Source organism: Centroberyx affinis, unplaced genomic scaffold, assembly GCF_046629955.1.
Source record: "Centroberyx affinis isolate AG114_WGS23_722 - 3 ecotype Tasmania unplaced genomic scaffold, CSIRO-AGI_Caff_v1 ptg004430l_1, whole genome shotgun sequence".
In the NCBI taxonomy this organism is placed as follows: Eukaryota; Metazoa; Chordata; class Actinopteri; order Beryciformes; family Berycidae; genus Centroberyx; species Centroberyx affinis.
The window spans coordinates 123,904-144,670 of NW_027282106.1; the positions used below are offsets into that span (position 1 = coordinate 123,904).

A 20,767-nucleotide genomic window follows, 5' to 3' on the forward strand; every position below is an offset into this window, starting at 1 on the left:
ACTCGATACTTTTTCCAGAAGTATCGACTTGGCATTCTTGGATTTGATAATCAATTGTCCATAAGAAGGCTAGGCAAAAGTCTAGTCACCATTAATACTGTGTGTCTTGGTGATTGCCTTCATTACATGATACATTTCTCTCTTGATGGAGTGGTGTCTTCCAGGATGGCAATGGCCCTGTCAACTGGGGGTCACTCAGTGGTTTGAAGGGGAAGACAATGATATTAGCAAGGGGTGTAATGATTATCCGATTTGAATCAGGGAAACCAGGCCAGCTGTGCAAGACACAGCTGCACCATGTCGAACACACAGGACCGGGTGACAGCTTTGGGGATCGTTAACAATTCGCCTCTGTCGTCTCTTGACTGGCAAACCCAAATCAAAGAATTATGAATTCTGATTTCTCTAGTAGTGTTTCTCTCTTTTGCATCTTGGTTTCTCCCTCCATGACAAACTCTGCTACTCTGCTACTACTTGGTGTTTCATTAGTTTGACCGCAGTATATAGAAATATCTCATATGAGACTGTGCATTTGCCGTCACCCTACTGTGATAGAAACCTGTGACCGAGGATACATTTGAGGCCAATTACGTTCTACCTGCTGCATCACGTATATCATATATCTCCTTCCCCATCCTCCATCTCTTCATGTGGACTCCTGAAGTGGAATGCCACCCCTCTCGAGTGATACAACAGTAGCTCCTTGGGTCTCCTGAGCCTTTCTGGCAGCCTACTTTCTCCTGTAACCTACTTAGGAGGCTTTTTTAAAAGGGCCAGCATGGGATCCCAAAGAAAGCTTTTCATTTCTGTTCTCATCTCACTCTCTCTCATGGAGCCAAATGGAGAGACAGCAGGATGGAGGTTGGACATAAGGAGAGATATGCAGTAAGGGAGGGTAGGCATATGGGCACCTGGTTAGTGAAGGTGTGATTGTATGTGCAGTAGAAGTGCAAATGAACAGAGCAGGTGTGGCTGGGCTTTTCTCTATTAGAAATCTCCTCAGCCAGCCAAAGAGGTCAAGTGTGACAAAAACAATATCTGTCATAATGTAATTCATTGTTACTAGTTTATTGAGTGAAAATTCCCTTTGGGGGTACGAACAGATGTGACCTTTTTATCATTATTATTATTATTATTATTATTTTATTAGGGTTTCTTGTTATTGCGGGAAATCCTTTTATTATTTTTATTTTTTTCTCAGCTATTTGGCTATTTACATGAAAAACAGATTATTAGTCAATACTTAGTGTGTCAACATTCATCTAACATCTTATTATTGTTATTATTATATCAATTATAATAGTAATACTGATTTAAATCTCTGCAGTAAGCCTTCACTCTGTAAACCAACCTGAATACTCTTTATACTAACTAAACCAGACATTCAATCTTCTGTAAAGCTACTTTCCATTACTACAGCATGGCGGCTCAGCACACCTTAGTCTGGCAGCACTGTGGGTTTTAATCAGCTCATAATCTTGTTTGTATCTCTCTAATTCCCATCATACTTTCAGTTGTATGCTATTTAACAAAACAGGAATGTCATAACTTTATTTAAATGTATTCCTTAGGTTTGGTGTACCATAGCCCAGTCCTTTAACTTCCTCAGTTATGTTCAGAATCATGCGTTTTTGAAGGAGGACAATATTACTGAATTACTGAATTTCACTATGGATTGGGCTGTGTCTATCCGTCTGTCCGTTAAGTGACATAATGTGACAGGTGACTCAGGTGACACCTGTATGTCAGTGTTTAAAAAATTGCGGTGGTTAGCCTAATAAGGGTGCTAGAATTAAAGGTCAACATTTTCATCTCAAATGTGACATTTCAGACACCACTGGTCTGATTTTGATGAAACTGTTATAGCATAAAAAATTACACTGATTGGCCTGATGGAGGCACTACAATTAAAGGGCAAAATTCTTAACTTTGAAAGGCCATAACTGCTACATTATTGGTTATTGATGCATTTTTGTACTGTGTTCTGGCGTTTAAAAAATTACACTGATTGGCTTAATCAGTGCGCTATAATTAAAGGTCAAACTTTTAAGCTCAAATGTGATATGTTAGACACCATTAATCCAATTTTGATGAAACTTGGACTGATGATGCATTCTGACACTGTGTTCTGCTGTTTAAAAAACGACAGTGACTCACCTGACCTAGGCACCATAATTAAAGATCAGAATTTCTAACTCTGAAAGGCCTGAACTACACCTTTAAGTCTGATTGACACAAAACTTGCTACACACATCCAAGCTATCCTTACAAATTACACTGATTGGCCTAATTGGGGCACTGTAAAAGGTCAAAATTTCAATCTTTGAATGGCCATATAACTGCTACACCAATTTTGATGAAACTTGGAGGGATGATGCATCATGTTACTGATTGACACGAGGGGTGTCTGCATCATTTGTGGAGGATGACATGTTTACTGTTGCCTTGTTATGTTTACATTTTTTTTTTTTTTACTTTTTAATTATTTGTGTGGTGGGAGTGGGAGGCAATTGGTCAGTTGATCAGTTGATTGACTGATCGATTGAGTGATTGATATTGAGAGACAAACTCAATGAAAACATCCACCATATTAAGATGGATAGATAGGTAACCTATTCAATTCAATTCCTTTTTTTAAACAGGTAAGTCCCATTGAGATCGAGATCTCGTTTTCAAGAGAGACCTGTGTACACAACAACAAGAAAACAAAACAAACAAAATTCACAAGAAGTTATTTCCAGACAATCCACATGCAGACAAAATAAGAAAAGTAAGAGAAACAAGAGTAGTCCCTATAATGCATCATCCAGCAGCACCCTAAACGTCTCTATGGAGACAAGTCGGTCCAATTTGAGTGAGTCCTGAAGCCTATTCCATCTATTAGAAGCGTAAAAGGTGAAAGCGGTCTTTCCTGACTCTGTGTTCATACGTGGAATGTCCAATCTAATGTATGCCTGCGAACGTGTATGATATCCTGTAGCACTGAAACTTAAAAGCGAAGACAAATACAATGGTAGCTTGCCACGTAAGGCTTTGTAAATAAACAAAAGGCAGTGTTGTTCTCTTCGAGTGGTAAGAGATGGCCATCCTACTTTCTCATAGAGAATACAATGATGTGTTCTAAGCATGTCACCTGTTATAAATCTAAGAGCACTGTGGTAAACGGTATCAAGGGGTTTGAGTGTCAGGGCCCAGCGTGCATATAAATCACATCTGCATAATCAAGCACTGATAAAAATGTTGCTTGTCCAATCTGCATCTCTACTCATTGTAAGGCATTGCTTATTTCTAAAAACGAAACCCAGTTTAAACTTTAGTTTCTTAGTCAGTTCATTGACATGGGTTTTAAAAGAAATTTTTTCATCTAACCAGATACCTATATCAGTATGTATCAGTCTTGCACTAAACAGAAGACTTCTTCAAACAATAGAAATGAATGAGTAAATACTAACTGTCCATCATTTTCTGAGGTATAATATAATTGTTTGGAAAACTCCCGTGTCCGATGTGTAGAGTAGTCTTCAACGGTTGTGATACTGTTGACTTTTCAAGAGTTGTCGACAGTAAATTCTGGCTTCTGGCTTGAAAAAATGACAGGAGGTGAAAGTATTGTATTTTGTCCCCTTTGAGAATCCCTTGTATTCTCAAAGAAAATACATAAGAGGTAATTTTGACCCTTTAGGTAGGGGTGAGAGTGAAAATCATTCAAAATCATTCAAAGTCATTCAAAATTCAATTAAGTGAATGAAAGTTTTATTCCATGATTTTAGGAAATCATCATCATCTTAGAGGGCAACAATAGCCTGTAATGTCTTACTATAATCTGTTTTTGTGTGTCGTGCTCTTCCTGATGTTTGTCCTATATCATTCTATTTTCTTTGATTGTTTCTCAGTTTCTTTACAGTCCTTTGAGACATGCTTGTGATGAAGGACTATATAAATAAACAAACTTGAACTTGAACATGAATAGCCTGAAGGTTAGACAAGCAGCCTTGTAACTCGAAGGTTATCGGTTTGAATCCCAAACTGGCTCAGAAAATCTCTCAAGCAGTATCGCTGAAGTGGCTTTAAGCAAGGAACTGAGCCCTGCTCTCCTGGAGCAGATCAGTGGCCACCAGTTCAAGACTCTGATAGTTAATGGGTGGATGTAAGCTTCAGTGTGTCAATGTTTGTAGCCCTCCCTCCCCCTGCAATTATTCGTAAGAATGTGTTCTTGGTCAACCTGTCTGGTTTAATAAGGGCTTAAAAAAATGGATTAAAGGCTCGCTGGTGGCAGAGAGGCGTGGCTATGCTGCTGATTATGCCGTGATTATCCAGTCTGAGGGAGAGGTGCCTGCGTACCATATCCAACTGTTGTCTGATCCAATGTCAGTTCAATCCAGCCATTCTACAGTATGTGGGCTCAGAGTGTGTTATTGCGCTGGCAGCGGAGGTAGACAGAGCTAGATCAATCATGGAATTACCAGATTGGGCCATTAGGGAAGGGATGACAGGACAGCCCTTCCTGCTTATTAATTGCCACATTTTCATTTCCTTGCTCCCGACACGACATGGGAGGCAAGTCCCCCAGATTCACCGCTAATTGTTTAGCATTCCATCACACCATGGTTGGGGAAATTCAAATGCCATCGATCTAGAGGTAGCTCCCTCCAATGGATACACCCGTGACAGAGATTAAGGCCAGGGGAAGAAGCAGAGCTCAAGCAGAGATGAGAAACTAATTGGTTGTGGGTTAAATCATTGTGTACAATTATGGTTCCTGTTGTCCAACATTAGACCCACAAGACGTCACACCGGTCTATTATTGGAAAGTTCGCAGTGAATGTCAGTAAGGAGGTAAGAGTCAATAATGAATTGGCATTGGGAATATGTTCCTTGGCTGTAGGGAAATGTACATATTGAACGATTGCCTGTGTATATATACATTATGCAGGAATGGTCATTGGAAGCTAACATTTATTTATTTTTAAGATGTATTTATTTTTTGAAGAGCAAATGATTTGTTTGAGCTTAGAAGATAAGAACTCTCAAAGTTCGGACTTAACACCAATAATACTCAGGCTCTTACAGATACAGATGCCTATATAGGCTATCAAGTCCCCAGCCATTAAGCTAAATAGCCTGGGTAATCCTAATGAGGTGGACGCCGCAATGTGTCTTTGAATGGAGTGACACATATAGCAGCAGGGGGCCACTAACAAATGGATCTCATTTATCAAGCAAGGTGAACATACATTTTGTACAGAAAGCATTTTAAATATTTCTACTCAAATACATCAATTCCAAATGAAAACAATTACTGAGTCTTTGCAAACATTTGGTAGGTTTTTACCCAGTATTTCATCATATTTAAACATCCCAGCCTCACAGAAATATTAATAATTCAGGCCGGATAAACCCATCTGCCATTCACAGAAGACATGCAATACTGTAAATCCTCAGTTCGCCGTGTCCTCTGAGGAAGAATGTGATTTAGAACAAAAGGCCATTGAACGTACATCATATATTGCAGTAGTGACTCTGGCAATATCCTGTTATTGTCTGCACCCATTTAAATGCAAGATTTAGCACACTTACTGTAGTTCAATATAGTCTTTTTATCACAATGAAAAAAGCCAATAGTAATCCTGTTGCCTTGCTCAGCACTGATACACAATTGTTCCTGAATGTTCTGCTGCCCCAGCACTTCTCTGAGCTGCAGAGTGTGCTACATCTCTGCGGCAGAGTAAAACAAAAAAAGACAAATATAAATTTCCATCACATCCACAGGACACCATGCCCCATTACTCCTGATGATTGTGTAGCTGAAATTGTCAATGAAGCCAGTGTGACAGCATGTGGAGAAACTCCGTAAAGGAGCTGATGCAGCCTTGACAAATGAAACAGAGGCAAAGAACAATGAGCAATGATTCGGAGTGATAACCCGGAGGCTGGAGGGGAATTAAAAATACATGCGGCTTTATACTGATTTAAAGTTTTGAAAGTAGCCTGGTGATCACAAGATTAACAGACACTGCTGGGTCTATCTGGAAAATTTCTTTGAACTACTTTGCTGATCTACATAGTCTATTCAAGTTCACAGTCCGTTAGTCGAGATGAGTTGGCACACCTGAACATGCATGAATATCATCTGTGTTTGCTGGTCAGCTCACGTAACTGCAGGTCAGGTGAGGTTAGAGAAGCGGGTTTGTGACCAAAATAGTTACAAATTTAAATCCCCAGACCAGCTGGGAAAATGTTGATGGTGAAAGTGAATGAGTTACACTCTCCCCTCCTTCAAAAACTACTGTGAAGGTGCCTCTTAGCCAGCCACTTCACCTCCAAACGGTCCAGTGGAGCTGTGCTGTGGCCAGCAGAAGAAGAAGAAGAGAGTGGCTGTACTGGGCAGCTCCCAGGTGACAATGTGTATAATTGTATGAATATTAAGCAGGGAGTTGCTGAAAAGCACCATGCATGCTCAGGAAACCTTCCCTGGATAAATAAAGATTAAGAACAATGTATGAACTTCATTATGGCCTAATTTACTGTTTATTCAACTACTGTGTGACTGTTGGTCTCTCATGCATTATCTTTTTGTCAGCAGTGACCCTCAGTTTAACCTCATTTATTCAAGTTTTTGAATAAACTTATTGGTTAGCTGGGAGCCAGCTTGAGTTAGATCACCCCCAATATCCTCCCTGCCTCCAATATATAGATATACTGTATATAATGTATATATATATATATATGTATACAACAATAAAAATATCTACCTATGCTTAGCCAAAAAAAGAAAAGACATGGCTATGTTTACATGCACACCAATAATGTGATTATAATGCAATTAAGGCAATAATGTGAGTAAGGCAGGACTCATGTAAACACTCAGACAAACTTTGTTACAACTATGATGTAAAACATTTTAAACTTCACTGTTATCACAAGAGCAGTTCAATTATTGCTATTATTTCCATTATGCTAATAGTCAAAGTAAGCATAATTGAGTAAGATATGTGGAGTACTCTGATCATAATCACATTAATAAACACCAGTTAGGACATATGTACATCATAGTTGCATTTCTTTAACTGTGGCCAGCTCACCATGTTATGTGAAGGTAAAAGTTAGTTGTAGTCTGTACTGGGCTTGATTAGGGGGTTATTCTATCCAATATCTGTCATCCATATCAGCTTGTAGGATGTATTTCGGTTGATGAAATCCCAATACCCATCTGAAGGTGGCAGGACATTTATGTGCGTTCCATCTGCAGCCTCTAATTTGAGGGATATATAGGTGCGCATTTTCAAAGCGCTGTGCAATTATGCACAACTCTTCCAATGCTTATACCTTGATTAAATCTCTTGAAAAAGGGGTACAAGCCTTTGTGTCATTTTTGTGCACACCAAACTGTGGCTATTCCACACAGCTTCCAAATTTCTACAGTGCAAATCATCGGGAATACAGGAGACGGACGGTGACATCCTGGAGACACATTGGGCTTCCCAATAGTAGAGCCTGAAGCATTACATTTTGTAATTGCAATAGAGATGGGCATATGGCTGCGACAAACAACATGATGTGAGCACAATCATGGCTGTAATTGTTTTGGTTAAATTTGAAAGTGGCAGGACAGGAAACAAGTACTTTTTATCAAACAATATTCTGTATGTAAATCTATTTCCACAATTCTCTCTGGATAATCAAAATAAATAATTCAGTGATGTAAACAGGATTTTTGTTGAGTAGCCTCATATCTGTTTTGAACTGGGATGAGATTGGTTGTGTTCCCAAACGCCATAAAATAAACCAATCACATTCCACTATGATGCATGACTTCAGGCATAGGCAATACAGTACAAGACAACAAACCAAAGCCATACTCACACAGGCTGATTTTTGTTTTTGTTTTTTTTTTGCCTCAAAAAATCAGACCACCTCACTTTGTGATCCGAAAATCAAGATCAGCGCAAAGACTGACAGGACATGTGAGCCCTTATTTTTATGTGATGGAAAAAAAGAAATAAAAAGCCCCCTTATCATGATAGTAATTTAGCGTTTTAGTTGGGGAGAATACAAACTATATGCAGTTTTATGTTTGTCCGTTCAGATTAGTACCCATGCACAATCATTTTCATAAATTGGTGCCTATGATTGTGCAGATTAGTTGCCCTGACCCACACTGACGTGGCAGAGCAGCCATGGACCAACACACAGACCCACACAGTTTGGAGTTCACACAGGTCATGATGGATGATGCTTCCCTTCCAGTGGCAGCAGGTCACGCAAACTCTAATATCCCGTATCCCTCACATGCCTCTGTGTGTAATAACAGATATCAGGTTCGTTATTTTTCTTTTGTTAGTCTGTTCAACCCCCCACACCCCACCCTCTCCCTCTCTCTCTTTCCCTTGTTATCACTCCTCTCCTGTCCTTCAGGTTGAGAACGGAGAGGTGAGATTGTGGCTGGAGGCGAGAGGCAGAAGATGAACACAGAAGGTTGTGTACTGTGCAGTCCCCCTGGGTAGTTTTTCAGTTATTGCTCATGTTCACTTTCTCAAGGTTTGTTTAGTAGGCCAGATTGGTTTCGGTGTTGGCACTGCACTGATGAGGGTAAAAGAGAGGGTCGTAAATGTATCTTGAAGTGTGAACGAGAGCAACAAACAAGATCCTAGCGTTGCTTCAGGGAGGTGTTTGACCTGTGAAGGCTCCTTTAGCTGCAGGGAGAGGGAACTGGAAGAAATGATGCTAAAAAAAATAATGACAAAAAAAAGAAACAAGGCAGCAATTTGCATCAGTATTTTAAGTAAGTTCAACATGCTATTTTTCACAGACTTTATTGGCGTTCTGTTAAACATTGAGACAATATTGCCAAAACAAAATGTACAAGAATTTTGAATACATTTTTTTTAATATAGAGTCCTTACGTGTGAGTATCAATATCGATAACACTATATTCTAGAACAAATTGAATTGAAAATGAATTATGCAAAACATTCAAAAGCCAGTAAGGGTACATCGTGTTTGCGTGTGTGTGTGTGTGTGTGTGTGTGTGTGTGTGTGTGTGTGTGTGTGTGTGTGTGTGTGTTTGTGTGTGTGTGTGTGTCTCAACTGTCTCAATTTTATTTCCTATCACCTGAGGTTCCTAGTTGGGTATCAAGGTAAAAGGAAGCATCCTTCCAAATGAGACACAGTCAACATTTGGCATAATAAACAGATAAATTACCATAAAGCATCAGTTGGATTTATTTAATTCTAATGCAAATTACTGCCTATGATTAACGTGTTTTCATAATTTTTCGCAGTGCATTTAAAATAGTCAAAAATGGCATTTAACCGTTTTTTGTTTGCTTGTAAATTGGCATTCTCCAGACTTTGCACTGGTACCTACATTGGCATTATTCCACCTTGATTCTAATACCAGCAACATACTATCCTCTCTGTTTTTCAGGCTCCAGGCATGATTTAAGGCAGATTATGTAAATGTCATGGAAGGAGATCTGTTATTAGCCTGCAGTGTCACACAACAACTGTATGTCTGTGACAAAAAGCAAGAAGAAAGGGAGACTACACAGAAACAGATTAGCATCCTTGACAATGTCTCAGCAGTCAGGATTCTGCAGCTTAACAACAGTTCGGGAAATTTATGTGAATTTCTTATAGCTAATCCTTTAAGGATTTTAATCGAACATGCATTGCTTCCCAAATAGCTATTCTCAATACCTAAACTTTACAAGTGCATGTGTCATATGGATAGCAAGGCACATCATCCACCTGACCTTGTTGTTATTGTCATTTCCTTGTTGATTGTGAGTAAATGTTCACAGAATTTAGACTTTTTGGGATCACTTGTACATATTACAGCTCGAAACTCCAGATACATCAATCATGTTTTAATCAGGATATCCCTTGCTGATAATGGTGTTGCCAGGCCTTATTTAGCTGGCTCTACTTTATTCATCATCAGCCCCCTAAAAAAAAAGTCCATAAAGTGGTAGAGTCCTCGGTGACTTAAAGCAATAAATCCATCATGTTGTCTGTTAGCTTCAAATAAATTACACCAGATGGAAACCAGAAGGCTTTATCTTTCTATTTAGAATGTGTAATGAGCAGAAGTTGGTGAAAAGTGAACTAGAGTTGAATTAGATTGCATGTTCCTTCAAGGCATTGCCTGCCTTCCATGGAGTATATTGGGTAAACATCATTAATAATAATTTAACATAGGTAATCACAGTATAACTTAACTATATAAACTCATTGTAGATAGGACCTTTAAGTTCAGGGACACACAATCAAATTGTTTGGAAGAAGCTTGAATTATTTTGAAGATATGCCTACAAAACCTCATCACATGTTTCTGGATTTCCCAGAGATGCTCTTTAGGACATTCTGAAGATTTGGGTTGTGATAGGAGTTAACACCTCACATGGTCTTCCTTTTCATTTTTTTTTCCAGCTATTGAAACATTTTGTAGCCATTTTGTGTTGATTCATGACTTCCATAGGCTTCTGCTATATCTGAAAATGTATGACAAATCCCTCAAAATCCCCCAAAAATGATTTAGTGGAAATGTCAGGCTAACTCAGCGGTGCCACCTTTTTCTAAGGGACAATCCCTAATAAAGAGTTTAGTCCCTCTTTTTAAATGCTGGATACTCTTTGAGGTACAAGGTAACAACTTTGTAAGACTTTTCCAATAACTGTGGTCATTTCATGAGTTTTCAGGCTGTTTCCAAATACCTGGGTCAAGTGATCAGTCATCACAAAATGGCTACCACAAATCTTCCAAAATAATGACAAAAAAACACAAATAACAGCTTTATCTCTTAACACCTGGCAAGAATAACATTGGGCCCATATGATAAAAAGACCAGTATTTCCCTTTAACTGCTCTTGTGATAACAGTGAAGTTTAAAATGTTTTACATCATAGTTGTAACAAAGTTTGTCTGAGTTTGACTCTTAACCATTCCATTCTACCCCCCATAAGCTGAAATCATTGAGCCAAATTGATTGCTTTGGTTTCATAGTGCTTTTTTGATGTACCACGTCCAATCCAATCTGTTTTATTTGATGCCCATCAGAGTACAATCAAGGGCAGGCCTCTTTAAACGTGTTGTGGAAGCAACTGCAGAGGTTCTTTTAATGAAGAGGAAAACAAGCAAGAAATTGGAAGGGATAAAGTACAAGACTGAATAAATTTCCTCACAATTGATTTTTCCACCCGCCTAGGTCTGTCTTAAACTGTAGCAGATAGAAAAAGCAGAGTAATGAATGCCTCTACAAGACCATTTACCAGAGAAATAGCCCCACTGCTGTGTTTTGTTCCTTGTTCCATCTTTTAACTACTCTTTCAGGCTTTCCCTGATATATTCCCAATATATTATATATTTAATATATGCCTACTGGACTATTTATTGTCATGCAAGCATTTATCAGTATATTGTTTTGAAAAAAAAAAAATCTTAAATTGTGAGGTTAATAGCTGTAGTCCTAGTCCCATATTTGCTTATTAGGGAGACAAGCACCTGCTTGACCTGCAATGTTTGTCAGAATGAGCTCGCATTATGCACAGACAAATATTTATTTTGCTGTTTCCCATTGTCAATGACTGGTTAACTCCCCGGTGAATTATAATTATCTGGATGAGAGGAGGTTCCTAACTGCTGACATTTCACACTTGGAGGCTTGCCTTGCAGCTGTTTTTCATTATTTTCCCAACTCTCTGTGTACTCCACCGCTGTGTGGAACTGATTCAATTTTATATAGCCTATCCATGTAAGTAAGTAAGTAAGTACAATTTTATTTATATAGCACCTTTCAAAACATAGGTTACAAAGTGCTTTACAAAAAAATAAAAGGTTAAAAGAACAAACGATGGGATTTAACAACATTACAACAACAAAGCAACAACAGTTAAAGGCATCACAAATGAAAATCGTGTACATGATCACTCAATCATAAAAACACTTAGAAAAAAGATAGGTCTTCAACTGTGACTTAAAACACCCAAGAGAGTTAGCTGACCTGACTCCCAGGGGGAGACTATTCCCCAGCCTGGGACCCAGGACAGCAAACGCACAGTCCCCTCGTGTTTTCAGTCTGGAACGAGGTTCAACTAGCAGGCCTTGCTCAGAGGACCTGAGGGGCCTAGCAGGGGTATAAGGCAATAGTAGTTCACCAATATACTCTGGAGCAAGACCATTCAAAGCCTTATAGGTGAGGAGGAGGATCTTGAATTGAATCCTAAATTTAATCGGAAGCCAGTGTAGTGACATAAGAACATGTAAGCAAAGCATACTCATGGGATTGGCTAAATGCCTCTTGACGCACTGTAGAGCTCTGGCTTCTGCAATTTCAACCCAAGAAAGTCAAGTAAAACAGGTATTGGTGTTGCAGATGTCTTTGACAAGCTGGCTGGGCAAAATCATTGTAGGCAGCATGCACTTACTTCAGAGGGGAAACAAGAGCAAAATCAATATTTAAACACATAGAAATGAGAGAGCCGAGGAAATCCATTCGTACAGGTGACTCATGTTTACGTTTTTGGCGGTTCCAGTTCTGTCGGGCTTTAGACAACTCAGGGAAACAGGGTCTGTGCAGATTCCTCCGGTCATCAGATGACAGACAGACAGCGGTGTGAAACTGTATAATGCGGTGTCTGGCGACCAGGGCTCGGACACATCGACTTCCCCATAACTGTATATCCATAGTCGGTTCAATGATTCTTCACACTGTTTTCTCTCCTGCTTGTCTCCTCGGTCAATTATTTTAAGCATTCCATAAATGCAACACATATGAGCCAGATTCCTTTATTATATATTCCTATATTCCTTTAGATGTTTATTGGTAAACACACATGTCTACTCTACACAACTACAGCCTATGACACAAAAATAAAGGATAAGATAAAATTAGAAATCAAAGTGAAAGGCATGAGCAAAACCATCTTACAAGCTTTAGATATTGGTAATCCATAAGCTAATGTCTGTGCCATTGGTGAGTAAATGGATACAGTTGTTAGGAGTAGTGTTATTGGCGTTCTGGAGGCCATGAAGGCCACGAAGGCTGGAGTGGTGTCTGTTCATGGCATTTCTTGGTTTCGGTTCATTATTTTCCTTTTGTGAAGGAGAGGAGAAGGAGATGACTTCTGTCAGGAAGTCTCTTGACCTTTCCGAGTCTATGTTGCTTGCATTCTGTTTGACTTCTTCTGCAGACTCCAACAGCATCTGCTCTCGATGGCTGTTAGCCTCCTGGTTGACTGGCAGCCTGCTGGGATCCCCTCCTGAGGGACAGAGTGGCTGCTCTCTAGTTAGAGAGGGACGCAGAAGCTATGCAGATTGGCTGTCACACTCCTCAGATTTCCTTGGCTCAAATCTAAGAATGATTCTATTACACACATAAAACTTTGTGTCTAAATATGGTCAAACATGGCATATCACATTCAAAGAGAAATCATATTTCTGTATCAGTGATTGTTTCAGTATGTACAATACACAATGACGCAGTGCACATCAAATGTTGTAGCACATGAAGCTATGTAACGCATGTTGAAGGGTTGAAGACATAGGGGAATAATTTCTGATCATCAGAATGTCGACTTAATCAAATTATTAATCAATAAAAGCTCTTTAAGAGGAGAAGGAGAAGGTGTGTGAGGGTCAGAGAAGCGACTGCCATGTCTGTGTTGTGTTGGGGGTCAAAGAGCCAAATGTTCCTCGCTGTTTCGGGGTGATATTGCAGAGTCTCATAAGTGTTACTAGATCCTTTGATCAGATGGACACATCCTGAGTTTGATCAGGTATTTTACGATGAGAAAGAGTGGTTGGTCATTGTTATCACAGCTCTTCTAATAGCAGGTGATCAGTGAGGACGAAGGACTCACCAGTACAGAGGGATGGTTCCACCATGAAGGAGGGAGGTGGACCTCTTGGTGTCTCTGCATGGAACTCATCATAATAATTCTGATATTTTAGCATCTGTTTCCTTTACATAAATCATTCTGATGTGAATTTACTGATGTAACTGATTCACTGATTATAGTAAAGTTTTGACTGTTCCCCCGCATCGCAGTTGTAATAATGTTTGACTCATTGTAACTGCCAAAGCAGTCAGAGACACAGCCAGGAGAGTGTCATCCCTCATTGGCTGACAGACAAGAGAGCAGAGTGAACTGAGGAATCATTTGTCTGATTGTCTGGCATCCAGGAGCAGGACACAACAACAATAACAACAAGCCCCGTGGTCAAATCTCCATAGCTTGTTAATGATCCCTCATATTCTCGACTTTCTGCCTCATGCTTTGTGCTTTGTGCAACCCACTGAAGTAGAACTCAGCATCCCTGCAATGTGTTTGAAACGAAATGAAAAAAAGTTGTACAGAGAATAAAAAAAAGGTGTCTGAGTTTGAATTAGTATGTAAGTATAGTATAAGGAGAGAATGTGTCCCGCTTTTACCAAAGATTGATAACTAATAGCTCTTTGTAGAGACTTCTGATCAGCTTTCCACCATACTTTGTAGTTTCCCAAGTATTAAAATTAATTTAATGTTGACTGGATTATTTCATTGTGCTCGGTTAGTGTAAGTCAATCTTTTGTCTGATTGTTCCTAAATGAAACAGCAGGACAATTTATACTCTTCTGTTCAGAGGGCGAGCTCATTTGTTTGATTAATAGACCCTGATTTTAGTCTGCATTAACTGTGACTCTCCTCTTTTTAGGAAAACAAAAATGGAGAGGTCATTTTCATAAAGGGAGGAAGAGGATTTTAGCAAACATCACTTTCTTCCCTCTCACGCACATTTGTTCAGGCAGAGCAGAAGGCTGGGCTTGCAATAATCCCGCAGCTCTTCTGTCTGTGGGTAGTAAGCAGGAGGTAGGTAAGTCTAGCGATTATTGTGCTTTTCAATGCGGAGTGGGAGCTTTGGCCAAACAACGCCAGTCAGGAAAGTGGAATGCCAGCACCCACCCACGCCCCGGGCAGTGAGCGTCCCTCAAGAGGCACAGTGGTCAACAGGGCATGGGGCTCACCTGTCAAGAGCCTCACTGCGTCTAGAATCAGTGGAGAGGAAATTCAGAGGAGCCAAAGAGGCCAAACAATGTCGGGGAGAGAGAGAGAGACTGAGGGAGCAGAGAGGGTCTTCTGACGCGTGTTGAGTGCGCTAGTGAGACTTGGAGGATCCAAATCAAACCCTGTTGGGCTTGATCAGTTTTAGGGAAGTGGCACTTGAAGAAATAGGTCTGCTGGGTTAGAAAACTAGTCCCCTCATGCAGAATATGCTCTCCCTCTCTTCCTGTTGAAAGGAGCTTTCAGTCTTTTTCACACTTTTCTTTCTCCCCTCTCTCTTATTCTCTCTCTGTTTCTCTGACACACACACACACACACACACGTGTCTCTGTTTAGCTACCATGATGGTATTATTCTCTTAAGCGCATTTGAAAGCCGAACGTATTGTAAACGTATGTGAATGTAAAGAATGCGGTGGCACTTACATTCAAGTTTTTATACTTCTGAGTCGATGTGTGCGTAACATGTTGTTGGAATCAGGTACACAGGGTAGTAGTGTTTAAAAAAAAATCTTAGGAAGGAACAGGAGGCAGACGTGACGACGGTAAACACAAACCATCATCACGTCGATTATAGCAATGCAGCTGAAGGAAAGGGGTGTGTTGGAGCAGTTGGAGCTTGAAGGGTTGGATGCCGTCATGATCGCCTTTTGATCAACCAATCAGAGTGTGCGCCTCCGCATAGAATCGACGCAAAGTTGAGATTCTTGGGAAGGTTCGCAATACCTATGCGGAGACGCGTTTCAACCTAAATATGCGTCAAATAGCGTAGTTTTACGTGCAGAGATGCTATTTTCATTAAAGTATGAAATGCCCGTAAGGCTTGCCTTGGGGTTGGGCAAATGTTATCACTCTCAAATTTAATGAGTGAGCTCTAGATAGAAGGGCTGGCAGTTTGTAATAGCTAGAAATTTGTTTCAGATTACTTTGAACCTGTAAAAGGTTTACCTTTGTATTGTTTGTGAACAGGCTAGTGTCTTGAGTTAAGATGTGTGTGTGTATACCGGGGGGAGATGTGTGTGCCCAGGGGCCCTGTGGTTGGTTAATCCGACCTTGATCACTGTATGTCATTGTACTATCATGTACCAACTAACATTGTTTCCCATTGCTTCTCATCACCCAGTGTAAAGTATATGTCAACAACCTCTCCATGAGATGATTCCAGTGTCTTGTCAGAAGTCTCTGTTTTTAAATGAATTTGTTCCGCTCTGCGCCACCGTGGCCCCCAGGTTTCACCGGGGGAGCCGAACCTCGCTTCTTCCTGGCACTGCGAGCCCGCTGGCATGGCTTTGTTCTGCCCGGTCTGAGCAGCACAGATAGCGGCAGTCCTATCTCTCTGCCTCTGTCCACCTGTTACAGCCGCCATTCACCTGTGTAATCGAGTTTTCGGAAGCCCATAGAAGGCAGGGAGCAACAAGCGATTGTTAAGCCAGAATCAAAGAAAGGGCCGTCAGAAAGGAAGACAGAGAAAAGGCTGACAGGGGCTTAGTCCTTGTTCCGAACGGCGGCGGAGAATATGTCAGAATACTTTTGTAACCCGCAGAGATAATTCACCTCTTGGTGGCTGTATATGGAACAGTGGCGTTCAATAGGCCAGTCTAATCTGTTTGGCTCTTCTCATCTGCCTCCCTCCCTCTGTTTCTCTTTCTTTCTTTCTTTCTTGCTTTTCCGTCTTTCTTTTCTTTTTCTTTCTTCCTTTCTTTAATTCCCTCCATCTGCCTCTCTCTCTCTCTCCCCCTCCTCCTACCTCACTCAAACCTCCTCCTTTTCCACTTTCATCTTCTCTCACCTAACCCTCTTCCTCTCTCTCTCTCTCTCTCTCTCTCTCTCTCTCTCTCTCTCTCTCTCTCTCTCTCTCCCCCTCCTTCTACCTCACTCAAACCTCCTCCTTTTCCACTTTCATATTCTCTCTCCTAACCCTCTTCCTCTCTCTCTCTCTCTCTTTCTCTCCCTCCCTCTATCTACCTCACTCAAACCTAAAGTTCAAGTTCAATTCAAGTTCAATAACTTTATTTGTCCCCGGTGGGGCAATTGGTTATGCAGCAGTGGGACGCATACATTTAGCACACATCAGACACAGGGCACATAAATACAGCAAGACCAAAGACATAAATACACAATAAAAATAAATAAACAAAAAAATAAAAATACGCAGTTAATTAAAAGATACACCTCCTCCTTTTCCACTTTCATCTTCTCTCTCCTAACCCTCTTCCCCTCTCTCTCTATAGTTACGGGGACATGGTGCCAAAGACGATTGCGGGAAAGATCTTTGGCTCCATCTGTTCCTTGAGTGGGGTGCTGGTGATTGCCCTGCCTGTCCCCGTCATTGTCTCCAACTTTAGCCGCATCTATCACCAGAACCAGAGAGCAGACAAACGCCGGGCTCAGAAGGTACAGGTGAACACCTTTAACCATCCTGTCGCCTCCAACAGAGGGGGGAGGGCTATGTGTGTGTCTGCGTAAGTATGTGTGTTTGTATTGGTATGTATATGTCTGTCTGTGTGTATGTGTGTGTGTGTGTGTGAACACATATTACCTGACCATTTGCACTGACAACAGACCCAAATGGTAAGCATAAAGCCACAGCACCATAGGACTATTAGGTATCATTATTTTAATTAGAATAAATGGGAGGTTGAAGTGTTGAAGCAAAAATGCTGGGTGGGTACTTATGTTAAAGCCTAGAAATTCCTTGGAAGTCCTTTTTTTTATTTCAAACCAGTAATGATGGCAGGTTAAAAGGACTTCATAACAAATCAGTTCCTTTATTTATGAGAAGTGCAAAGGACACGTTTTACAAAGTTTAAAAACGGCGAAGGTGAAAAGGATCGACCCCTATTAGGAATTGTACTCCTGCATTGCAAATCACTGCCCTGCAACATCATCCCATATCCTTCAACACCATCACACACACACACACACACACACACACACACACACATACACAAACAACACAGAGACATTCACATATGCAGAGACACAGCAAATTGTTGCCCTTCAAACTTACATTACACCACATCCTTCAACACGTGCACACACACACACACACACACACACACACACACACACTTCAGATCCAAGTTCCAAACATTGACTGGCCACTTACTACACTCACTCAGTGGGCTTGACCTTTCTCAGGGGCTAGATAAAAGTGCTATTACTAAGTCAGAGAGCAGCTGCTGATAGCTAATAGAAAAAGGACAAGTCTGGATTGAATCCATAGCAATAGAAAGATCCGAAGTGAAGGTTTTTCTCATTATTGTAATATATTGCTTTGAATCAGCTTTAGTGAAATGTAAAACTTCTACCATTACAAATGCGATGCAGAGGACTTGTCAAAACTGTTTTGGCTGGTACATATTTATGTAGTGGAAAATATTGGATGGGTGAGCAGGTGTCCACTCTGTTGAAGTGTCCTTGAGCAAGGCACTGAATCCCCACCGGCTCCAGGTGCACTGGGCCACTGTACTGTAGTTGATCCTGGTCTCAGCTAGAGAGAGAATGCAAGCAAAAAGAAAATGTCCCTACCTGGATCAGTAAAATATCACATTATTTGTTTACATACTTCTTGGAAAGAAGATTTTCATTGTAGCTAACAATGATTACCATTTCAGCATGTTGATTTCTATCACCTTGAAAAGGTGGATAAACACTGTTTCAGAAAATATAAAGGAAGTCAAAGTGAGTTTGTGTGTGTTTACCCCCACTACACCCCTGCTGGTAAACTTACCATCGAAGTGAGCAGGGAGGGAAAATAATTGGCAATAGAAACAGCTGATAGTAGTGATAGAACACAGTGCTGATAGCTGTTATCTCAGTTCATTTGAATATATATGACAAACTGTAGACGCCAGAGTCTACGTATAGCATCATTTATCATTTAGCTAATTACACTCACTGCAGTCCTGGTCTGTCATATGAATCTTATAAATCTCAAGGAAGCATTGATCTGTGTTACCTGTTCTCATTCTCATACAAAACATCGGTAACCCTTTCTTTCACAGTCACTCTAAGTACAAGGTATTTTCCAGGTATGAAAATGTTTCTGTCTTAGTTGTGCCAATTATTGCATATTAAATGACCTCACACAAACTCTGACGGACCACATATTTTTTTTCTAGTTTCTTGGTAAATGTTCTTAAACAATTGGGTGCATTCATACAGGTCTGCAATTATACCGATATAATTGCCACAAGTTTAATGAACTGTCTCCAAGTGGGTAGAGCCATGAACAATTACGATGCAAGAAAAGCTAATTTCTAAGAAAATATTGCCTTAATTCTTCAAAAAAGTAATCTTCAGAACCTTCAGGTTTTTGAAGGCCGATACAGGTATTCAGTGTTTTCATTACCTGGCTGATATCCTGTTTGTTTAGTAAAAGTTCAATATCTACATGGATTTTTCCTTGAATTGGGGAATAATAGAGACAGTGTTTCTAACAAAGTGTAGCCCAGTTTTCTTGGAAGTTATGCTGTTAAACTCTGTGAGACAAGTCCTTGGCACACCTAATCTCATCTTTTTTCTGCAGGAGCCAATGGGAGACAATGAGGTCAAAGCCTTGCACAAGATTTCAAATAAACTCCCACACACTGTGCTCTTGCATTACACAGACATTTCAGTGTTAAACTTTTATCAGAACCTTTGGGAGCCTGTGGGAGTTTTTTTGAGATTTTATACAAAACTTTTACCATCCCAAATCTGTAAAAACTGCAAAGTGTTTACTTGAACTGATGAGCAATATGAGATTTTTTATGATTTCTAAGCATTTATCTTAGTTACAGCTGTAGTTACTTGGTATTTTTTGTATTCTTACCATGTATTTACCTATTAAATACACAGCTATTTAGGGTGACTGTAAAAGGAAAGGTTGCCAAAACATCTGTATCTGCAATTTTCAGTCACTCATGCAAGGAAATGCCCTACTATGACCATAAGAGATATGGGAGAGATTTTTTTTCCAATAATGAGAGCATAAGTAAGAGAGAGAGGGAGGAGAAAGAGGAAAAAGAGGGGAAAAAGAGAATATCTATTTCAAATTAACCCTGTTCATCCCTTGCTCCTCTCTCTCTCACTCTATCACCCGCTCTCTCCTGGCCTTCCCTTTCTCTCTGCGTCTCATCTGTCTTCATTCTTCTCTAATAGTGGGCTGCTCCAGGCACCCGTTACAATTATGTAGTCATCTGGGGATTCTACTGTACAAAAAGGTCCTCTCATGAATCTATCGCAGCCTCACAGTCAGAAAATAGAAAGTACAAAACCTAAATTGGATGTGCTAGTCGGTCTTTCTCTACTACCTACTGTATCACGTATTCGCTAACTATCCTAGGGAATGATTCGAAAATAAAGGAAATGTTAATAGCCACAGTCTCTGTCAGATTCTGCTGTGTGTGTGTGTGTGTGAGTGTGTGTGCACATGCGTGTGCGTGTGCTTGACTGAGTGTACTAATTTGCAGCTTCACAGTCAGAAAATAGAAGGTACAAAACCTAAATTGGATGTGATAGTCGGTCTTTCTGTACTAACTGCTGTATCACATAGTTGCTAACTATCCTAGAGAATGATTACAAAATAAAGGAAGTCTCTGTCAGATTACACTGTGTGTGTGTGTGTGTGTGTGTGTGTGTGTGTGTGTGTGTGAGTGACTGTAACTGCAAGTCTGTCTCTGTGTGTCTGTCTATATATCCATGTCTGTCTGTTTCCTGTAAATGTGTGTGTGTGTGTGTGTG

At 40.3% G+C, this 20,767-nt stretch overlaps 1 protein-coding gene across 1 annotated transcript in view; it reads left to right on the forward strand.

Annotated features, from left to right (window-relative positions):
* LOC139665037 (A-type voltage-gated potassium channel KCND3-like) overlaps window positions 1-20,767 on the forward strand; it is a 66,154-nt gene that overhangs the window by 37,169 nt on the left and 8,218 nt on the right. Inside the window, exon 2 of the mRNA XM_071543979.1 lies at window positions 17,272-17,434. Coding sequence (XP_071400080.1) covers window positions 17,272-17,434 — 163 coding nt within the window. The remainder of the gene's footprint in view (window positions 1-17,271; window positions 17,435-20,767) is intronic.